Here is a 22,346-nt window from a genome sequence, read left to right as displayed (position 1 = left end):
AAACTAAATGAGGACAGGCATCATCAATATTGCAGAAGTCCTTTTAAGCAAAGGAAAAGGAGATGCCATGGGATGCAGAATAGAAAGATGCTGCTATGTGCCATGTACGACCAAGGATATCCAGCAGGCAGTCCCAGAACACCACAGTCTGCTGGGAGAAAGCACTGCCTTGCTGTCACCTTGATGTGAGGCTTCTCCTAGTCTCAAAACTGTAAACAAATAAAATTCCTGTGGTTTAAGTCAACCCATTGTAAGGTATTTGTTTTAGCAGTTGGGAAAATTAAATACCTGCTTTCAAATTTTACTATTCCCAGTAGTTTTTGTTTGTTTTTAGGCAGTACCAGGGATTGAAACTGGGACCTGGTATGTGGAAAGCAGGTGCTCAACCACTGAGCTACAAATGCTTCCCCTACAAGAGATTTCTTTTTTTGGTACTATTTTTTTTTTTTTGCTCTTTTTTATTTTTTAATTATCCTTTTCTAAAGTTAATAGTTCACACAAAATGTTACATTAGAAAATATAAGCAGTTCCCATATACACCACTCCCCACCACCCCACCCCATCAATTTTTTAAATCATATTTTTTGAAAATACATAGATGACAAAAAATGTTACATTCAAAAAATATAAGAGGTTCCCACATACCCCCCACACTCTCTCACGCCACTCCTCTCACATCAACTATCTCTTTCATCATTGTGGCACATTCACTGCATTTAGGAAATACATTTTGGAGCACTGCTGTACCATATGGGTAAGAGTTTACATTGTAGTCTACACTCTCTCCCAGTACATTCAGTGGGTTATGGCAGGATATATAAAGTCCAGAATCTGTCCCTGCAATATCATTCAGGACAACTCCAAGTCCCAAAAAAGCCCTCACATCATACCTCTTCTTCCCTCTCCCTACCCTCAGCAACTACCGTGGCCACTGTCTCCACATCAATGCTACAATTTCTTCCATTTCTAGTCACAACAGTTCCATAGTGAAATATCAGTAAGTCTACTGTAACCCATATTTTATTCCTCCATCCTGTGGACCCTGGGATGTCCGTTCTACCTCTATATTGAGAGAGGGCTTAGATCCTACATGGTTGATGGATACAATTCTCCTGCTTGCAGTTGTAGGTATTCTGTTTCCTGGTGTGGTGGTTGACCATCTTCACCTCTGTTAGGTGACCTGGGTAAGTCCAACGAACCAGAGGGTAGGAGTTACAACTCTGCTGAGGCTCAGGGCCCAGCTGGCACAAGGGGAGTCCAGAGAAGTCTCCTGAGTATACACCAACCCTAGTGCCAACCACAGGTTCAGTAAAAGTGACAGAAGAGGCATGTGTAGAAAGGTCACATCTGAGTCCAACTCTATCATGCTCAGGAACACAAATTCCAAAGTAGGACCCACTGACAATAGAGTTTTTGTTTTTTTTTAAGATTTATTTTTTATTTATTTCTCTCCTTCCTGCCTCTCCCCGCCAGTTGTCTGCTCTCTGTGTCCATTTGCTGTGTGTTCTTCTGTGACTGCTTCTATCCTTATCAGTGGCACTGGGAATCTGTGTTTCTTTTTGTTGCATCATCTTGCTGTGTCAGTTTTCTGTGTGTGCGGCATCATTCCTGGGCAGGCTGCACTTTCTTTTGTGCTGGGCGGCTCTCCTTAGGGGGCGCACTCCTTGCGTGTGGGGCTCCCCTATGTGGGGGCATCCCTGTGTGGCACGGCACTCCTTGCGCGCATCAGCACTGCACATGGGCCAGCTCCACACGGGTCAAGGAGGCCCGGGATTTGAACCACGGACCTCCCATGTGGTAGGCGGATGCACTATCCATTGGGCCAAGTCCGCTTCCCTGACAATAGAGTTTGGAAACAGAATAAGTGGTTCCTTTCCTGGGTGGTTACCACAGAAGATCATAAGTGAGCAGACTGGGCTTAGAAAACCACAGTCATAGGAGAATGTGGTTCCCATTCACTTTTAACCAAATATTTCATATCTTGTCAAAACAAGCATTCTATTAGAGTGAGTTAACTGACTATACATGAGAGTCAGCACTTGTTTATTATAAAAACTTTGGATTAATGTTTCTTAAGCCACTCAAGATAGTCTGTAAAATGCAATTCTCTAGGACATAAAACATACTATAAGCGACTTAGAGATTTATAATACACATCAGCATATCAAAATATGAGAAGTGCATATTTTAAAAATTTATTCGACAACAGATATTATTTTTCTGTGTAATAATTATGAAACTAGATAAGAGAATCTTCTTTAGGGTCAGGCTGGTTAAAATGTGGTCTGTGATGCCAGTCCACAAACTGTTTCCACCCCTAATAACATATACAAAGAAATTGAGATGGGGAAGCAGATTTGGCTGAACTGATAAAGCATTTGCCTACCACATGGGAGGTCCAAGGTTTAAACCCAGGGCCTCCTGACACATGTGGTAAGCTGGCCCATTTGCAGCGCTGACGTGCACAAGGAGTGCTGCACACACAGAGAGCTGACACAGCAAGATGACACAACAATTAAAAAGAGACACAGATTCCCAGTGCCGCTGACAAGAACCCAAACGGACACAGAAGAACAGACAGCGAATTGACACAGAGAACAGACAATGGGGTGGGGGGAGAGAAATAAATTTAAAACAATAAATAAAAAGAAATTGAGAGTGTTTAGAAAGTTTTATAGGAATGTGACACAGCCATGAAATTCAATCTAATCAAAAATTTTAAAAGAAATGAAACAAAAAACTAGTCCTTTACCAAGCCATGGAACACATTTTGGGAAAAATGTAGAAAAGTAATATTTTTCTTCACTGAAGACTAGGTCAACAATAAATATTAACTGCATATATACACCAGATACAATTCTTGTCTGAGGATAAAAAAGTCTGCCTTCATCGACTTACATTCTAAGGGATATTAAATATATCCTGAGCCAATTTGAAACCTTAATTGGAGGGGATCTCCAATTCTATCATGGGTGATAAGACTCTCAGAAGGACTGAAGGATTCTGAAATTCTGTCAGTGATTTTGCTCCTAGGATATTTTGAAACTCTTCTTGATATTTCTGAGAAAGCCATTTCCCCAATCTGTCACAACAGTTAATAGGCTATTAACAATTGTTGGTCTCATTTTTGGACATTATGAATCTTATCTTCCCCTTTTCTGGTTTCATAAGGGTTGTCTGGAAACTAAAACAACGTTTGCCATATTAATGAAAGGACATGCTAAATGGAATATGGAAGAGGCTCCCACAGATCTCATATATATAAATGTAGCAAATTTCTTACTGTTTCCAAAACACCTCAACTGAATTCCTGTATGAATTCCTGGATCTCAAAGATTTTAGGATGATTAGTCTTTGACACCCCGTCTTCCATGGCATGACTCTGGAGAAAGGGTTATGGAAGGCTCTCTTTACACACCTTACTTCCATTGAGAATCCAATCACTTCCATCCTTTCTGGCATTTGTTCTTATTCCTTGCAAATCACTGTAATAGAAAAGGTGAAAAATTCAACAATTGGCAAAAATTGAATTATACTAATGTTTTCATGTAAGTGTGCATGTAATGTGACAATTAATACTGATTACACCATTATAAAAATTGACCTTTAACTGATATTAAGAACTCTCACACAAGTGCACTGAAAAATCATGTCCATATATAATACTTTAAAGTACTTATACACATGAATATATAAGATTATAAAAACTAACCAAATGGTATAAAGTGTAACAAGCCCAAGGAGCATTAAAAGACCCTCAGATTGGACTCAGATAACATTTCAAGGGTCACTATTTCCCTCAGGTATATGCTACCATTATCGTCTTTGGTTCCTTTTTTAATCTCTACTCATCAAAAATTTAGCTATTTAAAAGTCTGTATCTCAAACACCATTCCCTCTAATCAGTCTGCTCTAAAGTAGAATGGGTTGTTAATTTCTTAAAGTAAACAAATGTTCATTATTAAAATATAAAAAACACAATCACACAAGAGAAAATGAATAATTATACCTTCCAGAATGAATATTTTTAAATACATCCCTCCAGGAGAAAAATTAATAATTTTACCTCCCAGAATGAACATCTTGAAGTACATACACACACACATGCATTTTTATAAAATTTGAACTATACATGATTTTGATCTATTAACATCTAATATTTTTCTGTATATTTTTTTATCCACCCCCCCATGATTTTTTGCTTGCTGAATGCTCTCTGCATCCAATCACTGTATGTTCTTCTGTGTCTGTATTTATTTTTTCATTTATCCCCCCCCCCTTGCTATATGGCTTGCTTGTTGTCTGCTCTCTGTGTCCATTTGCTGCATGCTCTTCTGTGTTTTTTTTTTGCTTGTCTCCCTTTTATTGCGTCACCTTGCTGAGCTGGCTCTCCGCGGTGCTTGTGGACCAGCAGCACTCCGCGGGGCCCAGGCTATCCGCAGCATGCAGGTGAGCCTGCCTTCACAAGGAGGCCCCGGGACGTGAACCCAGGGCCTCCCATATGGTAGACGGAGCCCAACTGGTTGAGCCACAGCCGCTTTCCTGTATGATAATTTTTATTAGCTGCATAGAATTTCATCATACGGGCTTCCCTTTCTTTTCTTAGGCAATCTCCAATGTTGAACTTTTCAGGGATCTCCCAGTTTTCTTGAATATCCAATAATGTATAAATAGCCCATACAACTTATTGCTGTGAGGTTTAACTCTTTTTAGTAGACTGAATAATGACCCCCAAAGATATCAGCTCCTAATCCCAAGAAACTGTAAATGTAACTTTATATGGAAAAAGGGACGTTGATGGCATGATTAAGAATCCTGATGGGAAGCAGATGGGGCTGATTAAGAATCTTGACAGGAAGCAGATGGGGCTCAAGTGATAGTGTTTCTGCCTACCATGGGAGGACCCAGGTTCGATCCCTGGAGCCTTCCTGGTGAAAAAAAAAAAACACGCCCACACAGCAAGCCAGTGCCCATGCGAGTGCCCATGTGAGTGCCCACGTGATAAGTCAGTGCCCATGCAAGTGAGTCACACAGCAAGATGATGATGCATTAAAAGAGAGACAAGGGAAAGTCAAGGTGAAGCACAGTAGAAACCAGGAACTCAGGTGGCACAATTGACAGGGAACCTCTCTCCCCATCAGAGGTCTCCAGGATAGAATCCTGGTGAACCCTAGAGGAGAGAAAATGAGAAGAGAAGACAACACAGACAGCAAAAACAGCAGAGCAGGAGGAGGGGAAGGGGAAAAATAAATTAATAAACAAATCTTAAAAAAAGAAAAAAATCTTGAATTGGGGTTTATGGTAGATTAAGTTGTGTATTCAACTTTGGAAATATTCTTGGTCTTGGTTTGCATTCTGATGAGTGTGGAACAATTATAAAAAAGATCTCCTCAAGATTTACTTCAGTTAAGGTGTAGCCCCACTGAATCAGGTTGGGTTTTAATTTGGAATACCAGAGTCCTCTATAGACTGAGTGAAAGTCAAATGGAGAGACAAGTCAGGAGAGGACACTATGTACTAACACATTGCCATGTGACAGAAAAACTAAGGGCCAAGAATCATTGGCAGCTGGCCTCAGAACATCAGTGTTCAGGAAGAAAGTACGGCCTTGCTGATGCCTCAATTTTGGACTTCTCTAGTCTTGAAACTGTGAGTCAATAATTTCCATTGTTTAAACTAACTCATTGTATGCAATTTGTTTTAGAGACCAAGAAGCTAAACAAGTTATCCTAGTGTTTTAGTTTTCTAGGCTGCATAAAGCGAAAACCATGAAATGGGTTGGGCTTAAACAATGGGAATTTATTCATCTATAGTTTTGAGGCAAAGAAAATGTTCATATCAAGGCATCATCAAGGCAATGCTTTCTTCCCACAGACCAGCTACTGCCAACCCTTGGTTCCTCTGCCACATAGCAAGGCACATGGCATGGTGGCCTTTGCTGGTCTCTCCCTTTTTTCCAGGTTTCACTACTTCCAGCTTCTTGCTTCTGTGTGGCTTTCTCTCTCTGTATTCATTCCACTAAAAAGGACTAAAAAGTAAGAGGTTTAAGTCCCATCCTGAAGGAGGTGAGTCACACCTTAACTAAAGCAGCCTCATCAAAAGGCCCTACTTTCAATTGGGTTACACCTAAAGGAATGGACTAGATTTAAAAACATGTTTTTCTGGAGTACATACCTTCAAGCCACCACACCTAAATTACCTGGGTGGGCCCCAAATGCAATCACAAATGTCCTTAGACAAAAGAAGGAGAGGGAAATTACCTAGGCAGAAGGTTAGGAAGCAATGTGACTGCATAAACAGAGTGGAGTGATATGGCCACAAGCCAAGGAAAATCTGGAGCCACCAGAAGTTGGAAGAGGCAAGGAATTAATTCTTGCTTAGAAACTCTTGACAGAGTGTGGCATTGTCTCACCTTAATTTTAGCCCACTGACACAGATTTTGGACTTCTCGTCTTAAAAATGGCAAAAGAATACATTTCCATGGTGTTAAGCCACCAAGTTTGTGGTAATTTGTCACATAAGCCATAGGAAACTAATATATTCTCTTAGACCATTAACCCTTAATTTCAGCTATTAATAAAGAGATCTTATCCTTTCAATCATCCAATTTATCATACTCAACCTTTTTTTATTAGGGAAGATGTAGGTTTACAGAAAAATCATGCATAAAATACACAGTTCCCATATACCATCCTATTCATAAAAGAACATGTTTATAATTGTATGACTAACTATTGTCCACCAACAGGGTACACTGCTTCTGTAAAATACAGTACTATGTATTTTTTAAAAAATTCTTACTCTAGTAACGTATACACTAACCTAAATTTTCCCTTTTTACCACATTCAAATATGTAATTCAGTTATTATTAAGTTGGTACAAAAGAAATTGCGATTCTGCATTGTTGAAATTTGCCGTTTGATACTGGCATACATTCTTAAATAAATGTGGTTATGTTACACATCATTTTATTTTTATTTATTTTTCATATATTTTTTCTCTATTTTATTATACATCATTTTAATGTGCATTTCTCACTTTATTTTTTTGCTAATGACATTACTTACTGTTTATCTTATATTTATTTTAGACTATGGAATTGATGTTTGATAAAAAGCAAATCTGAGTGATTTTCTTATTTGAGTTCAAAATGGGTCATAAAGTAGCAGAGACAACTTGCAATATCAACAATGCATTTGGCCAGGAACTGCTAATGAATGTAGAATGCAGTGGTGGTTCAAGTTTTAGCAAAGGAGACAAGAGCCTTGAAGATAAAGAGCATAGTGGCCGGCCATCGGAAGTTGACAATGACCGATTGAGAACAATCATCGAAGCTGATCCTCTTAAAACTACACGAGAAGTTGGTGAAGAACTCAACATCGACCATTCTATGGTCATTCGGCATTTGAAGCAAATTGGAAAGATGAAAAAGCTCGATATGGGGCTGCCTCATGAGCTGACTGAAAATTTGAAAAATTGTCGTTTTAAAATGTCACCTTCCCTTACTCTATAAAACAACGAACAGTTTCTTTACTGGATTGCTATGTGCGATGAAAAGTGGATTTTATATGACAACTGGCGATGACCAGCTCAGTGGTTGGACCAAGAAGAAGCTTCAAAGCACTTCCCAAAGCCAAACTTGTACCAAAAAAGGTCACAGTCACTGTTTGGTTGCCGGTCTGATCCACTACAGCTTTCTGAATGCCAGCAAAACTATTACATCTGAGAAGTATGTTCAGCAAATCAATGAGATACACTGAAAACTGTAATGCCTGCAGCTGGCATTGGTCAACAGAAAGGACCCAATCCTTCTCCATAACAATGCCCGACCACACGTCGCACAACCAACACTTCAAAAGTTGAACTAATTAGGCTACAAAATTCTGCTTTATCTGCCATATTCACCTGACCTCTCACCAACTGCTACAATTTCTTCAAGTATCTCAACAAATTTTTGCAGGGAAAACGCTTCTGCAACTAGCAGGATGCAGAAAATGCTTTCTAAGAGCTCATTGAACCCCAATGCATGGTTTTTTAAGCTACAGGAAAAAAATTAACTTATTTCTCATTAGCAAATATGTGTTGATTGTACTGGTTCCTATTTTGATTAATAAAGATGTGTTGGAGCTTAGTTATAATGATTTAAAATTCACGGTCCAAAACCACAACTACTTTTGCACCAACCTAATGCATTCACAATGTTGTGCTACTATCACCAACATCCATTGCCAAGACTTTAAAATCAACCCGAAAAGAAACTGCAATTTAAACTGTACCTCCCCATTCCCTACACTCATCCACTCTAAATGGAAACTCTGTGTAATCTATAAATTTGGGTATGTTGTGTGTTCACTTTCATTTGTCTCAAGATATTTCCTAATTTCCCTTGTGATTTCTTCTTTGACCCAAAGGTTGTTTAAGAGTACGTTGTTTGACTTCCACAGATTTATGTTACACAAAACATAAATGAGATTTTCCATTTTCCTTCTATTACTGATTCCATTGTAGTTGAAGAAGATACATTGTATGACTTCAAATTTTTTAATTTATTGAGACTTATTTTGTGACCTAACATATGGTCTATCCTGGAGAATGATCCATATGCTCAGGAGAAGATGTTGTATTCTGTTTTTGTTGGGTGCAGTGTTCTATATAGGTCTGTAAGGTCTAATTTGTTTAAAATATTATTCCAGTTTTCTATTTCCATGTCTAGAGATTCTAACCATTATTGAATGTGGTATACTGACATCTCCTACTATTTTTTTTAAAAAGATTTATTTATTTATTTCTCTCCCCTCCTCCCACCCCAGTTGTCTATTCTCTGTGTCTATTTGCTGCGTCTTCTTTGTCCACTTCTGTTGTTGTCAGCGGCATGGGAATCTGTGTTTTCTTTTTGTTGCGTCATCTTGCCACATCAGCTCGCCGTGTGTGCGGGGCCATTCCTGGGCAGGCTGCACTTTCTTTTGCGCTGGGCGGCTCTCCTTACGGGGTGCACTCCTTGAGCGTGGGGCTCCCTTACGTGGGGGACACCCCTGCATGGCACAACACTCCTTGCGCACATCAGCACTGCACATGGGCCAGCTCCACTCGGGTCAAGGAGGCCCGGGGTTTGAAGTGCAGGCCTCCCATGTGGTAGACGGACGCCCTAACCACTGGGCCAAGTCCGCCACCAACATCTCCTACTATTAATATAGAACCATGTATCTCACCCTTCAAATCTGTCAATATTTACTTCACATATTTTGGGGCTGTGCTGTTATGTGAATATACATATATATTTAGCATTTACTTATTTTATTGTATTTTTTTGAAGATACATAGGTCACAAAAATGTTTCATTAAAAAAATAAGAGGTTCTCAAGTACCCCACACCTCACACCCTATATATTTTTATAATTGTTATTTCTTCTTGGTGACCTGACCCCTTTATCAGTATATAGTGACCCTCTTTGTCCCTTGTGACAGTTTCCGACTTAAATTCTATTTTATCTGATATTAGGCTAGCTCTTTTTTGGTTACTATTTGCATGGTATATATTTCTTCCATCCTTTTACTTTGAATCTATTTATATTTTTGAATTTAAGGTATTTTATAAACAGTGTATAACTGGATCATGCTTTTTAAAAAATCCATTTTGCAAACCTCTGCCTTTTGACTGAGAAATTTAATCCATTTATATTTGAAGTAATTGTTGATAATGCAGGACTTTCTTTTGCCAGTTTGCTATTTTGTGGTTTTTAAGTCTTACACCTTTTTTTGACCCTCACAGTTCTTCCATAGATGCCTACATCAAAATTTATTTGGCTTTTTGTACTGTACCATTTTAGTCCCATCTCATTCTTTCTGAATATATTTTTCATGCATTTTCCTTATGGTTATCAGAATTAAAATTTATCTTCAATAGCATACATATACACTGTTACTATACCCCTCCAACACTCGCCATTTTATATCATTGTACATTGTATGTCTACAACCATTAATTTATCATATTTTTTATGCATTTACATTTTTGCACCTGTATGGAGCAAGAAAGGGAATTATATAACAAAAATAATAGTACTGACATTTATAATTCCTCATGCGGTTATCTTTACTTGAAGTGTTTACTTCTTTATGCTGCCTTGATCCACTCTCTAGTGTCCTTTTCAGTCTGAAGAATTTCCTTTAGCATTGCTTGTAAGGAAGGTCTAATGGTGGCAAATTCCCTCAGCTTTTATTTATCTGGGACTATCTTCATCTCTCTTTTTTTTTTTGAAGTACTAGGGTGGGGATTGAAACTGAGACCTTGCATGTGGGAAGCATATGCTCAAACACTGAGTCACATTGGCTCTCTCTTCTTTTTTTTTTTTAAAGATTTTATTTATTTACTTCTCCCCATTCCCTCCTTATTTGCACATTGCTGTGTCTGTTTTGTCTTCCTTGTTTCTTTTGGATACACTGGGAACTGAACCAGGGACCTCCCAATATGAGAACAAAGTGCCTAATCGCTTGAACTCCCTCCGTTTTTTGTGTCTCTCATTTCTCATTATGTTTTTCCTTCTTATGTCTCTTTTTGGGTCATCTTGTTGCATCAGCTTGCCATGCCTGCCCATTGCATCAGCTCACTGTCTTGCTTGTCTTACTGGGAACCTCCACTTCCTGCTTTTGTTGTCTCTCTCATTATGTTGTTTTTTTTTTTCCTTCTTGTGTCTCTTGTTATACTATCTTGTTGTGCCAGCCTTCTGTCTTCTTTAGGAGGCACCAGGAACAGAACCATGGACCTCCTATATGGTAGGTAGGAGCTCAATCACTTGAGCCACATCCACTTCCCTCTCTCCCTCATTTTTTTTTTTACTTTTTAAATTAAAGGTAATAAATCAAAAAGAACATTACATTAAAAAACATAAAAAACATAAGAGGTTCCTATTTACCCCACCTCTACCTCCACACCCTATCATTTTTGTGAATTGTATTTTTTGAAGATACATACATCACAAAAAAATGTTACATTAAAAAATAGAAGAGGTTCCTGTATATCCAACCCCCAACCCCTTCTCCCACACCAACAACCTCCTCCATCATTGTGGTACACTCATTGCACTCAGTGAACACATTTTGGAGCACTGCTGCACCACACAGATAATAGTTTACCTTATAGTTCACTCTTCCCCAGTACATTCAGTGGGTTATGGCAGGATATATAAAGTCCAGCATCTGACCCTGTAATATCATTTAGGAGAACTCCAAGTCCCAAAAATTCCCCCACATCACATCTCTTCTTCCCTCTCCCTGCCCTCAGCAGCACTGAGGCCACTTTCTCCACCTCAATGCTACAATTTCTTCTATTACTAGTCACAATAGTTTTATAGTAGAGTATCAGTAAATCCACTGTAATCCATATTTTATTCCTCCATTCTGTAGACCTGGGATGGTGATGTCCACTCCACTTCTAGATCTAGAGGGGGCTTAGATTCCACATGTATGATGGATGCAATTCCTCTGCTTGCAGTTGTTGGCACTCTTGATTCCCTGGAGTGGTGGTTGACCATCTTCACCTCTCTGTTAGCTGACCTGGGTAAGTCCAATGAACCAGAGAGTAGGAGTCACAACTCTGCTGAGGCTCAGAGCCCAGCTGGCACATTCTCCCTCATTCTTAAAAGAAGCTCTTGCCAGATAAAATTCTTGGATGACAATTGTTTTCTTTCAGCACTGTGGTTTTTCCCACTGCCTTCTTGCCTCCATTGTTTCTGATGAGAAATTGGCACTTAATCTTATTGGAATTTCCCTTTACAAAACTCATTGGCTTTTCTCTTGCAGTTTTCAAAGCTCTCTCCATGTCCTTGGTATTGGACAATCTTATTACTATGTATCTGGGTATGGCGTTCTTTGAGTTAATCCTGTTTGGGGTTTTTTGGTCTTCTTGAGTGTGCACATTTATGTCTTTCATTACATTTGGGAGGTTTTCTGCCATATTTCTTTGATACTCCTTCTGCTCCTTTCTCTCTTTCTTCTTCTGGGATTCTCATAATGCATACATTGGCATGCTTGATGGTGTCCCACAGGTCCCTTAGGCTCTGCTCCTTAGCCTGAATCATTTCATTCTTATCTTCAGGTTCACTGATTCTTTATTCTGCTACCTCCAGTCTACTGTCCAAACTGCCTAAAGAATATTTCATATCAGTTACTTTGTTATGCAACTCCAGGATTTCTCTGGAGAGATTTCTGTATTTCTCATTCACTGCTTTCCTTGTATCTTTTAGTTTCTTATGCCATGCTTTCCTTTGTCTCATTAAGCATATGTAGAAGACCAGATCTTTATGTCCCACCCCAATACCGGCAAGCTGAGCCAGGTAGCCTGATCTCCAGTCTCCACTGTTGCCTACTACGAGACTGGGCAAAGGAGGATGGTAGCTGCTTCAGGGAAGGTGAAACTCACTAGTTGTCATTGCAATTTACCAGCCTCTTCCTCAGGCTTATCCCTGCTTGCTGCACTGTGTTCTCCTAGACTCTGGAGTTTCCAAGTGGTTAATTCAGACAATTTCTGCCAGTTCAACAGTTGTTTGGTGGAGGAACTGATTGCTGGAGCTTCCAACTCTGCCACCTTCCCACAATCTTCTCAGACTCTTCTTGAGAACACTGTGTATTATGAAGATTATGTTTATATGTTCCTTTCCAAGAATACTGCTTTGCACAGAAGATGCACTAATAAACATTTGTGGAATTACATTATTGAAAATTCCAAGTGTCCAGAAAAGTTAACATAGCAGGCCTGAGGCTGTTGTCCTTAGAAAGTCCTGCTTCCAAGGGTGGCCCTTGGCTGGTGTTTCAGAGTTTGCTAAAACTAAATGTACCAGAAATAATTGACTTTTATAATGGGAATTTATTAGGTTAAAAGCTTACAGTTTTGAGGTCATGAAAGTGTACAAATCAAGACATCATCAGAGATGCTGTCTCACCAAATTGCAGCTGTGGGTGATTGGGCAGGCACACTACAGGTGCTGTAGTCAGAAGAAGCACAGCAGTGGGCAATCAGGTATATGGCTCATCTCTCCCGTCTCCTCCAGGTCTCTTTCAACTTCCTCTCAGCCTCTGTGCTCAACTGATTCCAGCTTCCAGTGCCTGGGGCCTTCTCTATCAGCTCAGCTTCTGGGTTCTTCTCTGTCTCTGCAGGTTTTTATATGCCTGCAGCTTTTTATTCCTCTTTTTATAAAGGACTCCAGTAATAGGATTAAGACCCACCCTCAGTCATGCCCCACTAAAATGATCTAATCAAAAGGAAGGTTCCTTAACTGAATCTAATCGAAAGGTTCCATCAGTGAGAGGTGTACACAAAGGAATGGATTGGTTTTAAGAAAAGGATTTTCTGGGATCCACAAAAGACTCCAACTGCCACAGCTGGCTTCTTGGAATTTCTATTTGGGGAAGGTTCCCACCATTTCCAGTGACAAAAGTGCTCATTATGCTTAAACAGATTTTCTTCTACTAAGGACCCTGGTCACTAGGTTAAATAATGGGTAGACAATGTTATACACATGCCGCAACTCATGGCTTAAAGAAGTAAGCATGTCCTGAGTGACTGCATTGGGTGAAGCACAAGCTTGCTGAATGTACTTTGAATCCTTTTGCTGTAACAAATCACAGCTGTGAGAAAGACTATAAACTGAGTCCCATGAGTCCTCCAAGAAAATCTTTGAACTTGGGGGTCTCTTGAGGACTTCTGTCATATAAGACATCAGAAACATGAATTTAAAACTGCTCCATTTTGGGAAGCGGACTTGGCCCAATGTTTAGGGCGTCTGCCTACCACATGGGAGATCTGGGTTCAAACCCCGGGCCTCCTTGACCTGTGTGGAGCTGGCCCATGCGCAGTGCTGATGCACGCAAGGAGTGCCGTAGGGGAGCCCCACGCTCAAAGAGTGCGCCCCGTAAGGAGAGCTGCCCAGCACCAAAGAAAGTTCAGCCTGTCCAGGAATGGCGCCGCACACATGGAGAGCTGATGCAGTAAGATGACACAACAAAAAGAAACACAGATTCCCATGCCGCTGACAACAACAGAAGTGGACAAAGAAGAACATGCAGCAAATGGACACAGAGAACAGACAGCTGGGGGTGGGGGAGGAAGGGGAGAGAAATAAATAAAAATAAATCTTTAAAAAAAAACCCAAAACCGCTCCATTTTGTCCTATCATTTTGTTTGCATAACACTATATTAACATTTCATACACAGCATATATTACAATATGCTTTTTTGTTATTTATATATGAAAATGCCTTATTTTCTACCAGAGTTTTAAGCTACTTGAGGCCACAAATTATGCTGTGATCATCTTTGTATTCTCCCCAGCGTATTACTCAGACTGTCAAACTACTGCCCACTCTACACTTTCTTTCAAGTACTTAGAAAATGTGTGCTTACAGGGCACTGCTTCCAAGAATGTCAAAAACAAATCTTGACTTACCTTCCAGCCCCAGGCTCTGTCATTGCTATGGCACCAATACATTTGCCTGCAGTCATCTGGGGGATGAAGCGCTTAATCTGTTCCTCTGAGCCATAATGTGCAATATAGGGCATAACAATATCTGAATGAACATTAAAACCTGGGCCAGAGCAGTTTGAATATACTCTTAGAAGAAAAAAAAGAAATAAGAAAACTTTAACCACAAAATAGTTATTTTGTTCTGCTTTTAGTTTGATTTTCAATTTAAAAACAACTAAAACAACAATATATAAGAAAGGACTTACCAAATTGTATGATAATGGGCTGTCTCCACACAAACCTGAAATTACTAAAGGTTCTCTCTCTCTCTCTTAACTAATCTTTTCATTTTGGGCTCTAACGTAACATTGCTTTAACACTTACTTAGTGAATTAAGAGATAAAATATTTTTTTAAGTAATCACCAATCACCCAACACAACAACTTTCATTTTGGCAAATTACCTTTGCCATAAGGATATATTCTAATGTAACAGCAATCAGGGTGCACGTTCTGCTGTTTTCTTTTTAATTTACATCACACCTCCAAAACCTTTTTTACAAAATTTTCATTACTACAATCTGAAATACCTGCAAAATATTCTAAATGGTTTATGTACCATAATTTAAATATTCATTTTCTTATTGCTAGATAATTATATTGTTTCCAAATTTGATGAATTATGATCTAATATAAAATCTTCATTCTCTCTCACTTTTCAAAGCTTTCTCTTATAAATGAACTTTTATCCTATTTAATGGGAATATTTTCCCACTTGTTGTTCTCTTTCAATTATCTTCTTAAAAGGGGAAAAAGCATGCCCATCAGGAATAAAGCTCCCTCTTTCATTTCCAACAGCACCTAATAACTAATAAGGGGATTTTCTTGTCTTCCCACTCTGAAAAAATGTGTAACTGCATGAGTGATAAAAGCTTTCACAATTTACATTGAATTTTCCATCTTCTAAGAAGATTAAAAAGCATTTTTAAAAAACTATCATCTCAGAAAGGCAAGTAATGTTATGAAAGACTCAGCTTCAAATGTCTACATACTCACTGTTCCTCCCAGACAATAGCTGCTGAGTAGAGGTCCCCACCAATACCGCCATGTTGTTCTGCAGTGTAGACCCCAAGCAGTCCTTGTTTTCCAGCTTTTTCCCAAAGCTCCCGACTCACTTCTCCAGCTTTCTCCCATCTTCAAATAAAAATATTTAAAAATCAGAGAAATTATTTACATATTATTTAAATGAACACAATTTTGAGGGTATGAGTGATTTTGTGCAGGAATGCTCCCTTAATTTAAAGCAACTGTTGTTGACATGGGGCCACATCCTTCTATCTGCACCTGACATTATCATTTCTTCTCCTTTCTTTTCCTTAATTTTCTCATATTTATTTATCCCTTTGTTTTTTTCCCCCACCCTTGATTATTTATTGGACCTGCAAATTATACCCATTGATAATCATGGATATAGTTTCCTTCTGTTGGTGCTCTTCTATACTAGTTTAATTGGGCAATACAGTCATGGGATTTGCCCACCCTGGCCTGTAAAAGCAACCCCACTCTATTTCCTTAAAGTGCTGAATTTCTGGGATGAGCATATAAAAGCCAACAAGAACAGGCAGCCTTATTATGGTTTAAGTAGGAAGAGCAAAAGTGCCTTGCAATGTAGCGTCTGTCAAATGAACTTTTCTATAAAGGTTAGGTAAGGTCATGCAGTCCCAACTTCACTACTTTAAAAACGAAAATGGCATGATGAAGAAAGAGGTGACCAGTCAAATCTAAGAATTTTTTTTTTAGGTTAGATACAGTTAGGAAGATGAGACTCTTTGAAGATACAAATCAATGGTAGATACAGATGCCACAAGAAATTGTAAAAGAGTTTATCATGTGTGTTTTGGTTTGATGCAGTTATTGCCTAGAGTAGCTTTGGAAATATTATTTTCCTCAAATTCAACTACTTCTATTATGTTTACTTCTAGGCTTCACGAACATTTTTTCTGGAAAAAAACTTAAAACAAGTGAAGAAATAAACAAAGAAGATTCTCCTAGAGTAAAGCATCACATTTCTTTTTGTCTTTAAGAAGCTAGTTATTTTCACCAAAAACTAGGCATGGCTTCAAAATTTAGCTAATTTTGGTCATTCTTCCCAAGAGAGTATTAATAAAAACCTAAATGCAAGCTGTTTTTAACCTATTCTAATTGTAGTATGTATCGGCCTTGAATAAATTTTAGAAACATAGAAAAATCCTATTTTAATAGAAATGAGTATTTTTGTAAATAAAGGTCATCAGTAATTATTTAATCTATAACTCATCCAGTAAAAAAAAAAACTCATCCAGTAGTAAAAATATTTTGAGGTAGCCAGTTGCCTACTAAGATTTGAATTATGCTGGCCTTTTGAGCATTTAAATATTTTAATTCACTCATGAGGCAAAAAAAAAGATGAAATTGACTAATATTTTAGTGCCATTTAACCACTGTTTTCAAAAACACAAATCTTAGGTTAAGCTGCAAATTTCCAATTTTTTCTCTTTTGAACTATATCCATTTAGTGTAATCTATTAAAAGAGCTCTTACCTAAAGAATTCCTGGATTTTATAGTATTATGATGAGCAGTAAAAATGTTAATAAAGCATTTAGCACAAATTGTTTTCTGGATAACTACATACAACGTTCTAGGAAATGACCCTTATCATACTCCCATTGTACAATACATTAAAGGAAAATGTGCACTTACTCTGTGTGATGGGGAACCACTTCTTCTTGAAAAAACTTCCTTACACTTTCCTGGAAAATGTCATGCTCTGAAGAAAAGATTCGTCTAATTCCTATATCTGTTAATTTTTTAGCAGAAGGAGCTTCTAGACGTTCTCCCCCTCCAGAATGAGAACATCTTTAAAAAAAATGCATTAAGAAAAGTCTTAAGTGAAATGTTACTCTTCATATCCAAATTAATGGCACTGAACAGCACAGATTAATTCTATTGAATAAAACGTGGAAAAATCCTAATCCCTTCCCCCCCCCCCGCCCCCCCCCCCCCCCCCCCCCCCCCCCCCCCCGCCCCAGACACTTGAGAGGCAGGTGGATAGAGTTAAGTATGGGCTTTGAAGTTTGAGAAACCTGGGTTCAACTTTGAGCACAAGTACTTCAATAGGATCTACCTTACCTGTACAGTATGGGATTAAGAAGTACTGTGTCCTCATTGAACTAAAGTTCCACTTTCAAATCCATAAAGAGGACAATATCTAGAACTAACTACATGTCTGGGTTGAGGTGAAATATGATACATGGATCAAATTACGAAAAATTCCAACGTACAATAGGATAATATTAAGTTTTCATGTTATAGACAATGTTTAAAATAATGAAAACTCTCCCAAACTAAAACTTTATTCAGAATCACACAACTTCAAATGGTAGGTATATCAACTGTAAACTGTGTTTATGTTTTTGTCACATAACAGAGACACTCTAGGTGTAAATCAAAATACCCACCAAGTCTTGTAAGGATAAGTATTGTTTAAAATGAGAATGCTAAGGTGTCTAACACTTTGTATATTTTCAAGTTCATATTTAAAGAAATTTTTATCATATATACAAATATTGATAAAGGATGTTTTTTCTGCTTTGCATTAAATTCTGTTTTAAGTTCCTAGTTGGAGCCTATTTGTTTTTTGGGGGGTCTTATCTAGAAAAGACACATTCATGGAACTTTAATCATAGTAGACTTCAGGTGTTTTTATTTGTAGCTTTTATAATAACATATTTCTAAGGTCTTCTTAATTAACATTTTTAAAGGTTAGTGAATCAAGCTTTATTATTACTTAATTGGTCCTGTCTGTTGGGTAGTTGGATTGCAAAATGAAGTAGTACAGTTCTCACAGTATGTATATTAGAAAAGTGGGCTGTGAGCAAATGCTTGAAAGTAAAGGAGTTAGCCAAACAGATTTCTGAAGCAAAAGAATTCTAGGACAAGAAAACAACTACAGGAAAGGCTGTAAGGTTGGGCTGACGAGTTCTAGAGACAGCAGGGAGGCTGTGGCAGTTTGAGATTATTTATGAATTCCAAAAGAGAGATGTTTGTAAACTGGTCTGTAGCTCTGGGCATGATACCCTTTGACTGATTTAAATTCAAAGGCTTTACACTTACTTGATTAAATCAAGATTAGGGCTTTGACTCCATCATTAGGGCATGCAGGGTTGAGGCCCTGCCCCCTTGGGGGGGCTATACCCCTTGGTGGGCTATACAAACATTCACTCAAGGAGAATACAGAAGTAGATAACACAGAAGCAGATAACTGTAAGCTTTTACCCCAAATAAATATCTTTTATAAAAGCCAACAGATTTCTGGTACTTTGCATCAGAACCCTTTGACTCACTAATACAGAGGCCGTGTATGACAGGAGTGACTTCAGTGAGGATAAGAGCAGTGGATAAGGTTGGAGAGAACAGCAGACTAGGGCATGTGGGAATCTTGTAGATCCTTACAATGGTTACACCAAATAGACTAAAATTTACTTTATCATTGTCATTGAAATGACTGAGTCTATTATCGAGCTACTAGAAATAATGCTATAATGGCACACATTCATCTATATAGCTTTTCCATGTTTTGGCTCTTGCCTCAGGAAAAGAACGTGCTGAGACTAGAAAAGCATGGCTCTGAGATGTTGAATCACGAATCAACATAATTAGTAAGCAATACAGCCAGAATTTACATCTAAGTCTGCCGGAATTTAAAATTTTATTTCCCATATTATGTTCAGGAAGCCTTGGGAATATTTCTGACTAAAATCCACCAAGACACAGGAAAGAAAAAAGAAGTGCCAGACAGAATAAAGAATTTCAGGTCAGTCAAAGGTTTTAATTTCCTAGTTCCTAAAACAAATACCACACAATAGATTGGTTTAAACAATAGGAATTTACTGGTTCACATTAGAAGTCCAAAATCAAAGGGTCAGCAACGTGATGCTTTCTTCCAGAACAAAACCGCAGGCAATCATTGGTCCTTGGCTTTTCTGTCATATGGTAATGCAAATGGCGGCCTCTCCTGATTTCTCAGTTCTGTTGACTTCCAGCTTGGGTCTACTCCCTGTGACTTCTTTTGCCTCTGTGGCCTTCTTTATAAGGCCTTCAGTAATAGAATTAAGACCCATCCTTAGTCAACTGGGCCACACCCTGGCTGAGGTTACAATGGGTTCACCAGAATGGATTAAGTTTGAGAACAGGTTTTTTCTGGGCTACACAGCTCCAAACAACCACAATGTTCAAGAGAGAATATGCTGAAGAAGAGAACCAAAATGCTTGGCAACAAGTTTGCTGGAAAACCAGTTTTTCTCACTGAAAAGACAGAGAAATCTGTACTGAACAAATGTGCCATTTTTCCCCTAAGGCAATAAATTGCTACCAATTTAACCGGCTAAACCTTGTTTTGTTTTGTTTGATTTTTAAAGCCTAATTTGCACTTATAAAATGGGAGGCAGTCTCCATTAGCAATACCTAGAAACTGGTTATGAACACACAATCTCAGGCCTCACCCCAAACCTAATCTGTATTTTACTGAGATACCCAAGTGATTTACATTCAATTAAAGTTTGAGAAACCTGCTATAATAAAAATTTAGCCCCTGACCCTTTCAGGGCATCTTTCAGGTTCTCCCTTTTCCAATATTCTCTATGTGAGCACATTTTCTTGTTATACTTCAAACAAAATAATTTACGGCAATAGACTAAATGCAGAAGCAGATAGGAGAATCCAGCTGTCTTCTACTAAGCCAGGCAATAACGGATTTGCAAAAATGCAAAACAATGTCACTCCATTCATGTCCCTTTTTTATTATCATTAAAGTTATTTTTCATAAAAATGTTATTTATGTTGACATGTCACAATGGGCTTATTGCTACTCTTATTTTTAAAATTCTTAGTTTTATAGATTCCTATTGATATTGATATAATTAACCCACATAAACAAAAAGTCTTTGGGGTTCTATAAGTTTAACAATGTAAAGGGGTCCTGATGTCAAAAAGTTTGAGGATCACTGTCTTATGAAATTTCTGGGAAGAGTTGAGATAAGTGTGTGTCCTAGAGTAAGGTCATCACCTCAGTGAAGCCCTCCCAAACCGCCTCAGGAAGAGGAAGCATTTCGTCTCCTCACTTCCATGCTCCCATAAAACCTTAAAATACCACATGTTGTAATTAGCTAATTTATCTGTCCTGTCATCCTCATTAAATACACTTCAGTTTCTTAAATACACTTCCAGTTGGTTTGCACCACGAATGCATTCAATGAGTCAGGCGATTTCAGAAGCTTCTATTAAGTTACTGCGCCACTTCAAAGCCCTCCATAAATTTCTCTGCACTTAATTAATTAAAAAATTTGTTAATAAACCTAAAGTTAGTCCCTTTGCCATCGCCAGGTCAATTCCTTATGAAGGGTTCTTTGTCTTGGGCACCTCACCGGGTCCACTCTGCTACAGGTGGCGGTAATTTCCTCCAGAACTGTTAAGCGGCAAGGGTCGGACTCCGAAGTTCATTATCAGGTGAAGGAGGTGGAACCCATAGCTACAGACGGCCTCAGCCGAAATTCTGCGGCGCTCAAGGAACTGGGCCAAAGGTCGCAGCCGCAACTATAGCAGCCCTGCCCACATAGCGAACACCGACTCTAGCCTCGGAGAACTCTTAAAAATACAGGCTCTTGGTCCGCCGAATCAGACACGCTGGGGCCCGGGAGTGAGCATTTGGTGAAGACCCCCTTGCCGGCTTTCCCCTCGGTGGGACAGCCGGCTCGTTCTGGGGAATGTCCGCCCGAGTTCGGGAAGCGGTCGGCAAGGTCCGGTCTCAGCCCCTTCGGCCCAGCTCAGGCTCCCGGCCTGGGTGCACTCCTGTGCGCGCGCGGCGCGATGAAAACCCCGCGAGAAGTGAAAAGCCCGCGGGAAGGTTGCGCGTCGCCCTCTCCGCCCTGCCCCCCGCCGAGACCCGGGCGGTCCGCACTCACCTCGGGGCTGGCGCCGAGCGTGGCGCCCATCGGCAGCCCCAGAAGCGCAGGGACCCGCGGAGGAGACGCGCGGCCATGGCCGGTGGGCGGCAGGCCGCAAGGGTGATCAACGCGGCTTCGGAAGAGCCGTCAAGCTGCGCAGAAGTGAGCGGCGCGCGGGCGAGCGGCGTGTCAGTGGGACAGTCCTACTGTGCAGTTCCTTCGGATTCGCTGCCTCTTAACAAACGCTCTCTCAACTCTCCCTGACTTTTGGATCCCTGGTGGTTGCAACCCGCCCTTCTAATTAATGGGAGGATTCTAAAAGCAAAGCTGCTAAGTGGTGTTTCTTAATCGTTTTAGAGTCCTGAAGCTAAATGCATCCAAACACACGTACCTACAAAATTTTGCGTAGTTTACTTTGTAACACTGGAAATTGATTTACGTCGTATAGACAATTATATAAACTGTTTTAAAAGAAGTATGCTGCCATCAGGAAGTGGCCACTTACCGAAAAAAAAAAAGTATGCAAATAAAAAACTTTAGTTCAGTTCTCCAATACTATTTTGACTTGAATTCAAGCCTTGCCATTTCCTTTGCTCTCAAATCATGAATACAGTTTGGTAATCTACTTTTCAATTCAGCGAAGTCTGAGCCTGCTGAGATTTCTAGATGTGTGTTATTTTTATAATTGGAAATCCCTGAAGATTTTTGAACTTGAGTTTACAGAGTAGATTTTTAAGGAGGTAAGGCAGGTCATTAAGGCTATTCTATTGTCCCAACTGGAGGTACCAAGGACCTGAAATGGTGGAAGGGAAACGCACTTTTAGAAATCAGGAACTAACTCATTATTCCAATCCAGCTCCTAGAGGACACGGGTTGGGGCTGCCGGGAGACCAAAGAATGCAGGCT

At 39.3% G+C, this 22,346-nt stretch overlaps 1 protein-coding gene across 1 annotated transcript in view; it reads right to left on the bottom strand.

Annotated features, from left to right (window-relative positions):
• ACADL (acyl-CoA dehydrogenase long chain) overlaps positions 1-21,757 on the bottom strand; it is a 51,609-nt gene extending 29,852 nt beyond the window's left edge. The window contains exons 1-5 of the mRNA XM_058300197.2: positions 21,459-21,757; positions 17,200-17,355; positions 15,516-15,653; positions 14,443-14,607; positions 3,419-3,485 (exon numbers count right to left, since the gene is read on the bottom strand). Coding sequence (XP_058156180.1) covers positions 3,419-3,485; positions 14,443-14,607; positions 15,516-15,653; positions 17,200-17,355; positions 21,459-21,535 — 603 coding nt within the window. The 5' untranslated portion in view covers positions 21,536-21,757. The remainder of the gene's footprint in view (positions 1-3,418; positions 3,486-14,442; positions 14,608-15,515; positions 15,654-17,199; positions 17,356-21,458) is intronic.
• Between the last annotated feature and the right edge of the window lie 589 nt (positions 21,758-22,346).

This window comes from Dasypus novemcinctus, chromosome 7, assembly GCF_030445035.2.
Source record: "Dasypus novemcinctus isolate mDasNov1 chromosome 7, mDasNov1.1.hap2, whole genome shotgun sequence".
Taxonomy (NCBI): domain Eukaryota; kingdom Metazoa; phylum Chordata; class Mammalia; order Cingulata; family Dasypodidae; genus Dasypus; species Dasypus novemcinctus.
Note: the sequence above shows the minus strand (reverse complement) of the source record. Positions and strands in the feature narration are given on the sequence as shown.